Consider the following 16628-nt stretch of genomic DNA (forward strand, 5'->3'; position numbering starts at 1 on the left):
GAAGGCAACATTGCCAGGTGTAAAGGGATGGAAGACATTGCAGACCCTTTTAGCGACTTGTTGGTCAGAGATTACTCGTAGTTAGCTTCTTTCTAAGTCAATTATGTTTTTGAATGTTTTTTTTCGTAGAAGCCTGAAAAAAGGTCTGTGATTATCACAAGCTGAAGTTCTGCGACATAAAATACGTCAGTCAATACCCCACTGGTGAATTCTACAGCTACAGTGTCTAAATGAGACTACTAAACATCATCACAACCCAACATTAGCCTCCTTTAGCTTAGCGGTGGTGACCTGAAGTCATGTGACCGTGCTGTAGTTCCTTTATAGCCCAACATTAGCCCCCTTTAGCTTAGCGGTGGTGACGTGAAGTCATGTGACCGTGCTGTAGTTCCTTTATAGCCCAACATTAGCCTCCTTTAGCTTAGCGGTGGTGACGTGAAGTCATGTGACCGTGCTGTAGTTCCTTTATAGCCCAACATTAGCCACCTTTAGCTTAGCGGTGGTGACGTGAAGTCATGTGACCGTGCTGTAGTTCCTTTATAGCCCAACATTAGCCACCTTTAGCTTAGCGGTGGTGACGTGAAGTCATGTGACCGTGCTGTAGTTCCTTTATAGCCCAACATTAGCCGCCTTTAGCTTAGCGGTGGGATGTGAAGTCATGTGACCGTGCTGTAGTTCCTTCATAGCCCAACATTAGCTTTTTACTTCTGATGATTGCATTTACTCTTCAAAAATGATGCTAGTATTTCAAGATTATCCTGCTGAACCAAATGTGCAAGTATCATACTATTTTCTGCAATAATACAAAATCCAATCGAGAAATCCCATCGGCTTTTGTCGAGAGATGCCAAAAAAGTCAGCCTACAAAAAAACATTGTCATCCCTGCACCATTGTTTTTTGTTGTAACTTTAGTCCATGAGGCTCAACATATTTGTGTGAATCTGCAATAGACTTTGTTACATAACAGCCTTTGGGAACAGGAGTGGAAGTACATTGCATACAGAACAGTACAGTAACTCTATTAAATGAGAAGGGAGGGTTAGAATAACATCTCTGGGCTGATACATGACTGTCAAATCAAATTATTTCCAGTTTAAGGAACATCATCATATCCTTCATTCAAGATGAAGACAAATGTGATGGAGGAGACTTTAATTAAGTATTCTTCTCCTGCAATATAAGCAGAGGATTTACATTTTCTTTCTGAAGTGGTTGACAAACTCTGGACTTTTAATAATAATAATACATGACACTTATATAGCGCTTTTCTAAAAACTCAACAACGCTTTGACAGAGAATAACAACAAAAATAAAAACTTTTCCTCATTTTAAAAACGTTGTGAGCTTTCTTACCTTTTTGAAGAAATTTCAATATTATCATCACAGTAATGAGTACCTTTACACTACAGGAAACCATGCATGCAGTCGATTAAAAACGGAGCTCGCTTGCCTCCACATGAGGTTGGAAAAGCAAAGCACAGCAGGTTTGCAGGAAAAAGACGCACAGTTGGAAAAACTCTTTGACAGTCAGAGAATTGCTCAGCAACACCCGATACCAAACTCAAATCAAAGCCCGTTAGATGATGGATCTTTTTGGCTCTGAACTTTCATCTGGTTATTGTGAGACAGCTCCATATTGGGTCTTCGCCTCAAACAATGGCTTCTCAAAGGTCTGCTATCTTGGCAGTTTAGTGCAGTGTGGAGGCACCTGGCAGCCAAACAGAGAATACACAGACATTAATACTTTTATGTCAGGCGGACACTAGACTTTAGATTGATGGTGTGCCCGAATGACAACAACCTACAGATAATAAGTGAGATCAGAGAGGAGATGTTAGCTAATGTGAGCCAACCACTTAATCTCTCTGCATTAATCATCATTACCAAGATGTCTTTCTGTTTAAAGTTTGATAAGCAGCTCTATATTATCTAGAATGCCACTTAGAGAGCACAGACCTCTGCCAATGCCAAATGTTACGTTCACATGCCCCTCGGATGGTCCCATTCCTAACAAGCGTCTAAATAAGACAAATAAACGCCGAACATTAGCCGCCTTTAGCTTAGCGGTGGTGACGTGAAGTCATGTGACCGTGCTGTAGTTCCTTTATAGCCCAACATTAGCCTCCTTTAGCTTAGCGGTGTTGAGGTGAAGTCATGTGACCGTGCTGTAGTTCCTTTATAGCCCAACATTAGCCTCCTTTAGCTTAGCGGTGGTGACGTGAAGTCATGTGACCGTGCTGTAGTTACTTTATAGCCCAACATTAGCCTCCTTTAGCTTAGCGGTGGTGACGTGAAGTCATGTGACCGTGCTATAGTTCCTTTATAGCCCAACATTAGCCTCCTTTAGCTTAGTGGTGGTGACGTGAAGTCATGTGACCGTGCTATAGTTCCTTTATAGCCCAACATTAGCCTCCTTTAGCTTAGCGGTGGTGACGTGAAGTCATGTGACCGTGCTGTAGTTCCTTTATAGCCCAACATTAGCCTCCTTTAGCTTAGTGGTGGTGACGTGAAGTCATGTGACCGTGCTGTAGTTCCTTTATAGCCCAACATTAGCCTCCTTTAGCTTAGCGGTGGTGACGTGAAGTCATGTGACCGTGCTATAGTTCCTTTATAGCCCAACATTAGCCTCCTTTAGCTTAGCGGTGGTGACGTGAAGTCATGTGACCGTGCTGTAGTTCCTTTATAGCCCAACATTAGCCTCCTTTAGCTTAGTGGTGGTGACGTGAAGTCATGTGACCGTGCTATAGTTCCTTTATAGCCCAACATTAGCCTCCTTTAGCTTAATGGTGGTGACGTGAAGTCATGTGACCGTGCTGTAGTTCCTTTATAGCCCAACATTAGCCGCCTTTAGCTTAGCGGCGGTGACGTGAAGTCATGTGACCGTGCTGTAGTTGCTTTATAGCCCAACATTAGCCGCCTTTAGCTTAGCGGTGGTGACATGAAGTCATGTGACCGTGCTGTAGTTCCTTTATAGCCCAATATTAGCCTCCTTTAGCTTAGCGGTGGTGATGTGAAGTCATGTGACCGTGCTGTAGTTCCTTTATAGCCCAATGTTAGCTTTTTACTTCTTAAATCATCAAGTGGTGATCATATGTGGCAAATCCCATTGGCTTTTTGTCAAAGGAACCAGAGAGATGCTATAACATTCAAGTGATGATCAAAATGTTTGCTTTAAATCTGTGAATAATCTTAATGGCAGAACACAATGTAATGGTTAGCGTAACGGAGCATAATAGAAAGTGAATAATGTGAATACTTGAGGATTCTTCTGTGCAGTAGCCTCTGTTTACAGCACAGCGACTTATTAAAGCCATGCATCAGACACTGAGCTGCACTGCAGGAAATAAAAATGCACAGTCTCTATAGGGCTTGTCTTTACCACACACTCAGTACATCCTCCCACTCAACAACTACAAAAATGCAGCACAGATGTGTTTTCTTTTACATTTGAGTTCATGTTTTTGCATCTTTTCTGTCGTCTGGCCCAGTTTGCTTTTATATAAAACCCTGTTGAATATGATTATTTTTGATGTGCTCTTTAAACTAACTTTAACTACGTTTTTTAATCATCTAAGCACATTTACAGACAAAAACACAACGCAGTAAGCTAACTTTGTTTTCCCATTAAAAAGAAGTAAAACATATTAAATAGGATGTCTACTTTTTTAGATTAAGTGATTTCATTTTCGTGTAGGTTATAGGAAAACTCACAAATGTTTTAATCATCTAAGTACTTATACATTTACAGACAAACAAACACTGATTAGTTGGTGTTTTTGGGAGTATAATGCCTTTAAACCCCCTTTTTTAATTAATATGGATTATAAAAAGAGGTTAAGTATCAAATGGATTAAAATGTTTCTAATGAATAATGTTTCTGCGGAGAGAGACTGTAGTTCAACTCCTTTGTTAATTAAATTAAATGACATACCCTTATTATGGTTATTGATTATAAAAAAAGCTGAAAGGACATTTTGAATAACCTTTAATTTCAATGATTTGTCACCATTATTAATGAGTCTGTATTTCTACTCATTTCGTAAAAGCGAAGCTGCCAAGCTGTTCATTGTGTCCTCCTCTGTGTCCTTTAGGTTTTATAAAGCAGGGGTTTAACGTTGAAGCCTCTGTCTCACTTCTCCTCACCTGACCGAGTGGCTAACATGTATTGATCCACACTTCAATAGAGTTCACTCCGATATATTATCTTGATGTTGTTCCGCTCTTATAGCTTCTTTAATAATGCAGAATGGAAGTTAGTGCTCAGGATGGATTCAGAGGAAACCGTGGATGCATTCTAAGAACTGGATACAGCGTCGAAGGCCTCGTTCATTCCTGAGAGCTGCTTATTGGTGCTGATGCACAATTAACCTGACTCTTGAGAGCAAAACGTCACAAATTTCCCATCATGCCTTGCTGTCGAGAGCAGAAGTACCTTGGGTGTTTCTCAATGTCGAGTACGCTTGCTTGGTAGCACATGTCTTCCGAGTCACTTGCTTCAGAAGCGAGGCAAGAATACTTCCTGGCATTCGGAAAACGAAGAGTGGAACAGGTGTGCAGGTGTGCGTCATGTGAGAGGCCCCGTCTTACATTTTCCGCAACAAATTTGGGGAAATTGATCCGGTCGCAAAGCATTGTGGGGGTTTTAAGACCGCGGAGTCTACATATGTGCAGCCTCGAAATTTCTCCAAACGAAGTACGCCGGGCTCGGTAGAATTCCAAGTATGCTGGACATTGGAACAGTCCTTCGGCGGCCCTTCGGCGGCCCTCGATGACGTAGTATGCTTGAAATAGTGGCTCTGGAGCAGCTTTACTTGACATTGAGAAACCCCCCGAATGATGGGCTCATAGAGCATCACAGTTGAGTTTCCTCTTAAGCCCCGCCTCCTGTCATTAAGCTCCGCCCCTGATCTCCCGCTTTCGGCTCTGTAGAATGAATGGAAAGAGAAAAATAAATCTGGATTCAGCTTTAAAAGCAACTTTAAAAACCTAATAATTCAAATAAGGGCTATACAATTGTTCGTGCTAGGTAGTTTATTTAGCTTAAAAAATAATAATCTGATTTTCAGACGACTCTTTCTCAATGCAAGTCAATGGGGTAAGTATTTTTCAGCCCAGTTTCATCACGGACTGATACATTACATTCCACTGAGCCACAGCCGCCCCAGATACAGAAGTTGTAGAACTGCCGCTACAGATATCTGCCTCAGCGTCCGGCGCACTTCCTGAGTGCTTTTAGGAAACACTTACTGACGTTCTGATTGCTCCTTGAAACTCAAAGGCTTCCTCCTAAATTTCATAGAAGTCTGCTTGTGCAAAGCGATGCTGCTGCTCTCCCCTCTATAACAGTTTTTGTAAACAAATTATACATTAAGAGAGTGCTTTGGTGTGTTGTAAAAAAATGGTAAAATCTTCTTTATTTTGCTTTCTGAACAGAAAATAGGAATCTGGGAGGATAGCAAATCTGCACCTTTTTAAAAAGAAGTGGATTCACTGTTGTAGTAACCTCTTATATGAAGTTATATTTGGGTGTGTAGATGTACAAGGAAAATCTCCACTATGTTTGACCTATCTGTGTTTTTTTAGTCTTTGGAATGTTAAATCTCCCTGGATGGTTGACACTGACTTACAAACAAACACAAATCTCCACTTAGTGTGTTCAATTGGGTGCAGAAATAACCTATTAAAGTCCAAATGAGGCCTTTTTTTAGGCACTGTTTGTTTGAATTAGCCTTCACTACTTAAAATATATCTTGAGTCATGATGTGACCGAATGTTAAAGTAGTCCTTTCCTCAAGAAGCTTCTAAGAATAAGGAACTGACTGGAAGTAAATGTCGATTATATCCACGGAAAAATGTGTCAAATGTCTCTATTTATATCTTTCAAACAAAATATCTTCCATGTTTGAACACAGTCTCTTCGTCCCTCATCCAATAGTATGACATTTTACCCAATGTACCAATGAAGAAGACATGCACAACTCTACTTAACATGTCTTTTAGCCGATACTTTTATCCAAATATGCAACAGTGGATATAAACAGTTTCGAGGGGCATGTGTTTTGACTCTGTATAATAAATGATGTATTATGTTAACTCTTGTATTTGTGCCTTTGTGTTTTGACACAAACTACAAACATGGCTCAGCTCCATCATCACACAGAATGATTCCTGTATTCCCGCTGTAATGGATTAAACGTTGATGTGTCCAACAGGGAAAAACGAGACGATGCAGCCGTCCAAGCCGTCCTTCCTCGAGTACTTTGAGCAGAAAGAGAAGGAGGCCAACAGTCACAACGAGGGAGGAGGAAGAGGAGAAAACAACGCAGACAACCGCAAGCTGCCCGCTGACGGAGACTTTGAAGTGGTGAGTCTTGAAGTTAATATTTAGTTATACGATATAAAATACATCAGTAAATACCCCACTGGTGAATTTAAAAACAAGGGTTGCTAACAAGTGTCTAAATGAGACGACTAAACGTCATTACGCCCAACATTAGCCTCCTTTAGCTTAGCGGTGGTGACGTGAAGTCATGTGACCGTGCTGTAGTTTCTTTATAGCCCAACATTAGCCTCCTTTAGCTTAGCGGTGGTGACGTGAAGTCATGTGACCGTGCTGTAGTTCCTTTATAGCCCAACATTAGCCTCCTTTAGCTTAGCGGTGGTGACGTGAAGTCATGTGACCGTGCTGTAGTTCCTTTATAGCCCAACATTAGCCACCTTTAGCTTAGCGGTGGTGACGTGAAGTCATGTGACCGTGCTGTAGTTCCTTTATAGCCCAACATTAGCCGCCTTTAGCTTAGCGGCGGTGACGTGAAGTCATGTGACCGTGCTGTAGTTCCTTTATAGCCCAACATTAGCCTCCTTTAGCTTAGCGGTGGTGATGTGAAGTCATGTGACCTTGCTGTAGTTCCTTTATAGCGCAACATTAGCCACAGAGATTATTTTCTGCAATATGCTAAAACACAACGGAAAGGTACCATTGTTTTTAATCGTGAGAACAAAGGAAATGCCACTTCAAGTTCAGCATTCAATAAATCATCATTGCACAACTTTATAGAGAGTGAATGTGCTGACTGGGAAGTACATTAACACTAGTCAGTATACTGCGGTGATGTATTCTGAAGGTATCCACTCACTCTTCAGCTGTCTTCCAGAGCCAACAATCTTCAACACTAGCTCACACACAGCACAACACATACTGAATATTCTTTTGTCCAGCTTTATTTTGCAGACTAGGATGACTTTAAGCAGATGCTGTTGCACCTTGAATTCAGACATTGCATTCTTATCTTATTTATCGTCTAAAACAGACATTCAATTCATCAAAGTCAGCGCCCCATATTGCTATCTTCCAGGCTAATGTAGCTGTAACATTTTGCAGAGAAATTACCATACAACAAACCCTTTTTTCCCCCTGGCAACATTAACACATTGACAGTAGGGATGCCAGTGATTATTCGATTATTCGAATATTCGTTACAGTCTCCATAATCGAATATTATTTTTAAAAATCGATTTCATTTATATATTTTTTTATTATTATTTATGTTTTTTTTTTTTTTCTGGCTTAGTTTCAACCAAAATATAGACTAATGCTAATAATAGTAATAGTATTAATAATTGTAAATGGTCATTGGTCACACCACCAGTTTGTTTTACTGTAAACTTGGAGGAAGCCTGCGTGCAGAGCAGACTGCTGCTGCAGCACGCTACACACCGCCCCCACCCCCACCCCCCCTCTCCCTCACGTGCGACTAAAGATGAACAAAGCGGCAGGTAAAAAGAGTTCCTCCTCGTGGAACTACTTCGAACTTACAAGTCCAAAGGAAGTTAAATGCAAGCTCTGCGAAAAGACGTTGGTCTATCACAGCTCAACCTCAACAATGCGTTCGCATTTGAGTGCGAAGCACGCCAAAGAGCTTACAGAGAAAGACGCTGCGCATAGCATTTTTTCTCTCCCGCCAGGGCTGCCGAATAATCGATTTTGATCATGGTCAGTTTCTGGCAACTCTAATTGACAAACAGTTATATGTTTGGCTAATGTACCAACACACTGTCTTTGAGTGCCCAAATATACCAAAACGCACAGGACTGATCTGGCTGCTACATTGGTTAGCTTAAAATGTGCAAATGACTGTATCAGCCAACAGGATACAGAAAGCAACAGCAGGTCCATGCAGCGTGTTGTTTTGCCCACAGACGTTTAAGCTGGACAAATGGCTGCAGCTGCTGGTATTAAATATTAAATATGTGACCTTTATAAATACGAGGTGGCCTCTCTCCCAGGACCACCCATCTGCTGCTCATCTTCACATGCTCAGAGGCACTGAACACTTCTGTTTCTCCAACAATAAGGCATCATTTCTGGGTACTTTTAATCATTAAAGGGAGATAAAATAGATCTTTCCTGCTCTTATAGTGAAGTTGGGTTGTGAAATGTTGAATTGTACGATGTTGTTTCAGCATGTAGTGATTGTTTGAGTATAAAAGAACAAAGTGTGTGTTCGTGTTACACACACACACACACACACACACACACACACACACACACACACACACACACACACACACACACACACACACACACACACACACACACACACACACACACACACACACACACACACACACACACACACACACACACACACACACACACACACACACACACACACACGATGACCCTGACACTCAGTGGTTCTTTAATACTGCTCTCTGTGGACATGGACACTGTCACACATCAGCATCTTGAATGGGTGTTTTGCACATTGCTGTGGACACGTCAGCTAAAGCTTCCCTTGTAACGTGTTCATATGGATTTATTAAACGGACTGCAAGTCACAACAGAACCTGGCCGAGAGAGCTTTTAGGGAGGGGTGAAAGCGCACGCAGGATGTATAACGCAAGAGAAATTGAGAGCATTATTGCGAAAGGGAATGCGGCAAAAATAATCTTTTTTATTTCGATTGCGTAGTTTTCGGAATCGTTGCAAGCCAAAATCGAGATTAAAATACGATTCATTGCACAGCCCTAGTTTGAAGCATTACGAGTAGAAATGAAACCGGATTCACTTTATGACACAAATCCCTCTCGGGGGGGATTTATTCTCCCATTAGACTTTCACATGTGCGGATACATAGCTAATTTCTCGTGGCGTCTTTAACACTTTGAAGCAGCTTGTTGACAGCTTCATGCTGACTCTTTAATTTTAGATCTGAATGCTGAGCTATTTCTGTGTTTGGCTTCCAGATGTTCCTTTAATGTAGTGTGACAAAACATATCCTAGTGTTAGCTGATTGAAAACTAGATTTCTGCATCAGTGAGTGGTTTATTTCACTATTTAAGTGTATCTCTCTTATAGCAACCACACTTCCACTGTTTTATAGTTTAAAACCCTCATTTTAAGACATGTATAAAGTTTATATTCACCCGCCTTTTTTAATATTTACCATTATATCTGTTTCTTGTGCTTCTCCCAGCTCACTGGTGTTATAATGCAGCAGAAAAAGCACTAAGCTGCGTTATTCCTAAGCAGCAGACGTACAACATCAGATCCTCTTAATTGCTCCGTTCTGTCCTATATTTATATTCTGTCCCTTATTGGCTTTCTTTTTTCCGTCCGTCCTCTCACTCCTTGTGTCCGTCCTTCCTGTCATCGGCGGAAATCTCGTCTAACAAAACCCGACAGAAAGTGAAACCCCAGAGGTTGAAAGGATTAAATATGAACACTAATGTCTGTAAATGTAGTGCTTCATCTGAATGTAATTCCTGAACTAGGCTGCCCTTATTTAAACCGAGCAGACACAACAGACTAAGTGAAATGCTCGGGGCTCGAAACACTTACATTTTTGGAGATAAGTGTGCTAATTGACACCCGTGGTCTGACACCTAACCTCAAAACAAACCACCACTGAATAAACTCATGGTCCAGCCTGTGTATATCTGAGCATAAATACAGAATACATTCAGAGTAAATCTGCTCATACTGTGCTGTGTTGTCTCATATATACCCAGCGATAAACACTCTTAAAGCACTAGTTATTACTTTGGCTCGCTCTGGATCTGCAGTGCGAGGCTGTTTTTGTTTATCCAACACATTATGGTCATAGATTACATGTTTTAAGTGTATCCACAGATATATCCAGCTTCAGTTTGACACAAATTAATGTGCTTGAATACAGCTAAGATACCCAATCTTTTTTTATTTTTTAAATATCCTCATCAACGCCTTGATTGGACTTGTTTACTTCTGGAACAAAGTGACATCACTTGTGCTCTTAAGGGGCCTACACACCAAACTGACCCCAAAGAAAACGTCCTGACGGACCCGACTGTTGTGTCGCCTAACGTCGCCTCACGTCTCCTTGGCCAACAGTCGCACTGGAACACACCACAAAGACTTCAGCCGACAGCAAAAGTAGCACGTACGAACTGCGCATGCGTGAGTGGCAATAACTCTCCTTACCAGCAGGCGGCGGTAGTGTGTATTCGCTAAGCTGAACAGCCAATCGGAGTGATTTCTTTTGCCGACAGCCTCCCGATTCAACATGTCGAATCGGCGGCGGAAGGTGTCGGCACGGCCGAAAAGACACGATGGTGCGGGACACACCAATCTGAGTAGGGCGACAGGACGCTCATCGACGACCTGACATCCATCGAAGGCCTAAATCGGCTTGGTGTGTAGGGACCTTTACAACACATTGTACGGGATAGGCTTAGGGGCGGGACATCTCTAAGGAATTAGTGCTGCTTTCAGTGCTCAAGAGAGAGGGCAACACTGAGCTGTTGTTATATTATTATTAAAATAATTTTGTTGGCTTCTCATGATGACCAGTTTTAGTTTTATCCGGGCTTAACCAATTAGAATCCTACCAGTAATGAGCTGCCAGAACTATCCAGTTATAACTCATCAACCGTTAGAAAGAAGTAAACATAAACATCTGTTCGGGTCACAGGGCGTACCAATGTACCAACTTTGATCAGGGTTTTCTTAGTTTGGAAACGTTTAATATCAATCATACACCTGCTACTTTCTCAAGATTACCAATTACTAAACCTACTGGCTTGTAAAACAGCTGTTGGGTCACTTGGCGTACCAAACGTTATCTACTTGTTAAATTAAAATCCACGTATCGATACACCTCTTGTAAAATATTAATAATAGTTTAGAGATTTTTCTTTTCCTGACTGTGGTTGTATCAGTCCATCCATATCTCTCTAACTGCTGCTCTTATATCGTTCAGAACAGACCTTCTCCCAGAGACCACGCTGGTTTAGTTTTGGTTGAATGGACGCGTGTGATCTGATGTCTTTTTAATAAATCATGTATGAAACCAACATTTTAGGAAAGTTGTTTTTTGAGCTTCATTGCAGGGTTTTCCATTGGAGGGATTTTCAGTTTGCTAAAAATGTGTATTTTATTGTTTCCACACTTAAACAATACACAAACGTAACAAATAACAGATGAAGAACGGTGCAGGAAGAGGCAGAAACGCCACTGGGATTATTCTTCCTTTGTTTGTCGCTTGTCAAGTTTTAATAGCTTCTACTTTTCTTTGTTTTATGTGATTTTATAGGGACTAAAAGGTGCACTTTTTGGCGATAGGGTCCTTGAAAGGCTTTAAGGAAACATTTTTCTCCATTTTCCTCACGTTCTCTCTGCAGGACCTCAGTGTTATTTTACCTCTATTGATCGTGGGTCGTAAATAGCAGGAGTGCTGCTGGTAAAAGCTGAGAGGCTGAATCCCCCCGAGGTGTGTGTGTGTGTGTGGGGGGGGGGGGAATAAAACACATCAGGTCCCTATCAGCTCGGAGAGGAAGAGATTCAGTGTCGATCAGCAGCTGCAGCACTCTGACTGAAATAGAAACACTTATCAGACACCTCGATCATATCAGGAGTTTTTTGAAGTTCAAAGTGTTTCCTAAGTGTCTGTTAGTGGAGGCTAATGATACTAACAACAAGGAGAGGCTGAGTACACACGCAGCAACCTGTCGTTTAGATTTAAGAGGAATTTTTTTTAAGGTTACCTGAAACACTTTGAGGTTGTGAATTTGAAAACGTTCTGCTTTTGTAAATTATATTAAATTGGTAAGGAGATATTCAAATTAGTTATTAGAAAGGTCTTGAATATGATTTAAAAGGTCTTAAAATTGATGGGATTTGAAAGGTTTCCCCCGGCCCCTTATCGGAGAACACCCAGCTAGTAGCCTAGCAACCAAGCTTCAGCTAGCGAGAGCATGCTCGTGAACCGTTGCACCGGTGTTATGAATGTCCTGAGATATGCATGCACCTCTCGGGAGCGTGCACAGCGTAAAGCAAAAACTCCCAGATATGTCAGTGATCTGTACGGCAAAGTACGGTTTGGAAACGATATCATTTCCTTTTGGGCGGGCATGCATAACACGGCAAACACCGGAGCCTCACTGCGGGGGAACTTTGGCGCTGTTCCGAGTTTGTTCTAATCCGTCAAAAATGACAGACTTCTTTCAATTTTTCCGTCATTGTTAAAAAGAATTCGTCATAGACAGAAGATATTCGGTTAACGGGACCACTGCCTCCGGGCGACGTTTGGGTCTACGTCAACCCTAAAAGCGGAGGTGCTGTGGATGCTATATACCGTAGCTAAACACCAATACTACAACAGCAACGATGAAAGAGTGTAGCCAAGGGAGCAGAGCTCAGAAGATAGCTCTTGTCACACACACACACACACACACACACACACACACACACACACACACACACACACACACACACACACACACACACACACACACACACACACACACACACACACACACACACACACCCTTTCACGATTAGGCAGTTCTTTCTTTCTGGTTTTTGTCTAACACAGTTCTGTGAGCTGTTATGCTCAGTCATCGTTCTTATGTTGAACGTGAATACATTTACTTTGAAAGTCATTATGGGACGTATTTCTTCTTTCATAGCAATTTTCCTTCATACTTTCTTGCCGTGAAATAGTTCTTAAATTCTATTCAAAGTGGTCTTAAAAAGTCTTACATTTGAGTTGGTGAAACCTGCAGGAACCCTGACACACACACATTCAGAAAACCAATGACTTGAACTCAAAGGAGTCATAAGTGCTGAGATGCTGACTCATTTCCAGTTTTAAGAACTTGGCAATGTTAGCTAATAATCAGCTGTAATTTCTGTATAAGATAAACATGAAGATGATTTAGTGTGTGTGTGTGTGTGTGTGTGTGTGTGTGTGTGTGTGTGTGTGTGTGTGTGTGTGTGTGTGTGTGTGTGTGTGTGTGTGTGTGTGTGTGTGTGTGTGTGTGTGTGTGTGTGTGTGTGTGTGTGTGTGTGTGTGTGTGTGTGTGTGTGTGTGTGTGTGTGTGTGTGTGTGTGTGTGTGTGTGTGTGTGTGTGTGTGTGTGTGTGTGTGTGTGTGTGTGTGTGTGTGTGTGTGTGTGTGTGTGTTCAGGTGAACTCGTGGACGGTGGAGGAGCTCCGGCTGCGTCTGGCCTCTCTGGACCCTCAGATGGAGCAGGAGATCGAGGAGATCCGGCAGCGATATCAAACCAAGAGGCAGCCGATCCTGGACGCCATCGAGGCCAAGAAACGGCGGCAGCAGAACTTCTGAGTCGGAGGAAGAGTCGGAGGTTTCATCTCGTTATTCTCTGCGGCAGATTTAACCAACGACAGCTGAGGATCGTTCAAAATGTCTGCTCAAGAGACGTCGAGATGTGTAAAACTGTGCGAAGACTTCTGATGATCGAACTGCTGGAGAAGAACTTCCAAAGAGCTTTTGGACAGGATATTAATGACAATATTTCTGCCTGTTTGGAGTCTTCAAAAACTTTTTCCTGGATGAATGATTTCGGGAAAGACGCTTCTGAAACGTATATGTTGTCTCCCATCCGCTGGACTCTCTCTGTTTGTTACACAGCTGTCTTAAACCACAGTGATGATTGTTCAAATCTCTTTAACCGCGCGGTACAATATCATTTAAACGGCTGGCTGCTCGACTAAGGTACTCGTCCGCAAACGTCTCTTCTCAGTGTTGCTGCTCAGTGTTCTCACTTTAGACTGTGAAGGTCTAGAGAAGCGTCTTTCCCTCGACTTAAGAGTTCAAAATACAAAAAAAAAAAGTGTAAAATACCAACGACTAGTGTTGATGCAGGAAGAGACCCAGTGCGTTGGATCAGTCGTATTGAATGCGTTAAAAAGCAGGAGGTTACGAGGAAGTTAAATCTAATTATAAAAGCACCTTTTCTTAAGCTCAGCGTTGATTACTCGTCGCGTTATAGTTCAAAACAATTCCAGCACAAGATTAAAAGATCAATAAACCATTTATTAAATATGAAAAGCAAAGTGTTAAGTTATTGTAAGATGCCACTCTAATCTTAACTTAACTAACTGGGTCATTCACTCAGCTGATGGTCCCTTCAGGTAAAGGGAATATTTTGGAAACACCTGAACGTTTTGATATTTTGGAGTTCAGATTTTCCTCCGCGTTAATATTTGAAGGGTCTTTAAATCCCCTCCAGTGTCCTCAGTGTTTAATTGGAGTGTCCTCCCCGTGTCCAGCATCTCTTTCCCCCGCAGTAAGAGAGCTGGACCCGGATCAACAAAGCTTTTATTCCCAGGATTTATTATTTCTGATTTGGCACTGAAACGACATCGCGCCCCCCCCCCCCCCCCCCCCCTTTTAAAAAAAATAAAAAGGCAGCTGCCCCTCCTCCTCTTTGGACGCTCTGTTTTCTACACAACATTTCTATTTTTCTACGTAGGTTTAGTGGTTACAGAAGAGCAGGAGCTTGGTTTGATTTAAACAGATTTAAAAACCAGCTTCTCAGGTCAGAATCTCCTCAGGGTGTAAAATAATAGTCTGTTTATAAATGAGCACAACAGCTGTATCTGTAAGGTTTAAATCGATGAGTTAAAGGGTTGAATGACAGAAACTGGACGCCTTTTATTAAGTTATGTTTAAATAATAAGCGTTGAAATGTGTCGGATGTTTTCTGGGGATAAACTCTCAGCTTGAGGTTCAGTTTCGTTCGGACTCGTTCGTGTGCACGGTTTCTCTCATGAGCACAAGTCTCTTCTGCGTTACAAAACAAAAGGGATTGTTCTGTCTGCCTTGTTTAGTTTTTGTCTTACACATGGTGTTCCTTTGAATATGTGTTAAGCTTTAGGCTCGGCAGGGAAACACAGTTTAATATTCACCTTTGATAAATCCTGTAGTGAGTTCAGGTAAAGCAGCAAAAGAGTGAAAAGGCAAAAACAAAAGGGATTTTTTTAAATGTTATTCTGTCTGCCTTATTTTTGGATGTTCTGCTGTTTTGTTTCTGACAGTGATCTGATATGTGAGGATTTTATACGACGGCATGTTGGCGCCATTGTAGGTCAAAACAAATGAGTAAAAAAGGAAATAGAGAAGGGGGTTAATTCAAGTGAAAAATACGAGTTTTCAAGTCAAAATGTGTGAATTTACGAGCTTAAAAATGTAGAAACTTGCAAGCAAAATTACTAAAAACAACCAATATTTTTCTCATAAATCTTGAGTTTTGTAATCAACCCTCAGTCATTCACATTTGTTTCTTGAAATACAATCCTTCCAGGGGCTCTGTATATTTATTTTTGAACCTACAATGGCCCGAATTATAGATTTTCTTTGGTTAAAATAAAAGGATTGATTGATTGTTATAATCTGATGTTTGGTGCTGATCGTGAAATCTGGCATCAGAAATCAAGTCGTTATCACTGGATATTAAACAGAAATGAAAATGTTCTGATGTTTTTGGACATTTTCTAAATGCTTCTTTGGCTTTAAGTGATTCTCTTAACCTTTGTTATTAAATACAAACAAGAGAGGTACGTGTTCAAAGAATCATCGCCAGTTTGTGAAAATGATCTGAATTACGGTAACATTGTGTCAGGTTAATTACGTGTAATCACTTAACTAGGCTTTAATTTATTTAATAAGTGAATCAGTGAAATGTCTAAATCCTGCTGAAACATATCAAGTGTTTATTTATTCATTTTCTTAGCTTCCGAGATATCACTTCATCTTTTTGATTTTCATTCTCAGCTGTTTCTATGTTTTATAAGATCTTTGGTCCACTAACTCTCAGTAATAGGACATAGGGGTTCAAACAGTGTGAGTATAAAGTGTTTAATTCAAGGCATCTTTGGTGTCCATATAAAACTGTGACAAACCAACAGATAGACTATAAGAACAAGGAGAAGTGGAGCAAACATGTTTAAAACACCGGTTTCTCTCCCTCTTTGTGCAAACTATGTATTTTCTCCGATGTTTCTACTTAACTTTTTTCTGAGTTTTTTTTGTTTCGCACTTCTTGTTTGACGCTTGAAAAGTTTCTGAAGTTTATTTTACGCCTTAAAGTTTGCAGAGAGGTCGTTCATACAATCACTCATGTTTGGTTTTTGTATTTTGTTTTTGTTTGCCTGTCTAATAAAAGCTAAGGAACGTTTCACCTCTGTCTTTTATTTTTGCATTTTAAGTTTTAAACTGCTTTATCATGCTATTTTTAGGCATCAATTATAGGTCTCAGATATATAAAAATATATAAAAACATGTCTATGATGTGTTTTTCTCAAAACACAAACAGATCATGCATTTTAGAAATCCCCCATA

The 16628-nt window shown here is 41.0% G+C and overlaps 1 protein-coding gene across 1 annotated transcript in view; it reads left to right on the forward strand.

Annotated features, from left to right (window-relative positions):
• Positions 1-16465, forward strand: part of LOC307039521 (serine/threonine-protein kinase 3/4-like) — a 44751-nt gene extending 28286 nt beyond the window's left edge. Inside the window, exons 10-11 of the mRNA XM_079681645.1 lie at positions 6214-6365; positions 13452-16465. Of these exons, the coding sequence (XP_079537771.1) occupies positions 6214-6365; positions 13452-13610 (311 nt within the window). The 3' untranslated portion in view covers positions 13611-16465. The remainder of the gene's footprint in view (positions 1-6213; positions 6366-13451) is intronic.
• Positions 16466-16628: the final 163 nt, after the last annotated feature.

This window comes from Notothenia rossii (genome assembly GCF_949606895.1).
Source record: "Notothenia rossii genome assembly, chromosome: 5".
In the NCBI taxonomy this organism is placed as follows: Eukaryota; Metazoa; Chordata; class Actinopteri; order Perciformes; family Nototheniidae; genus Notothenia; species Notothenia rossii.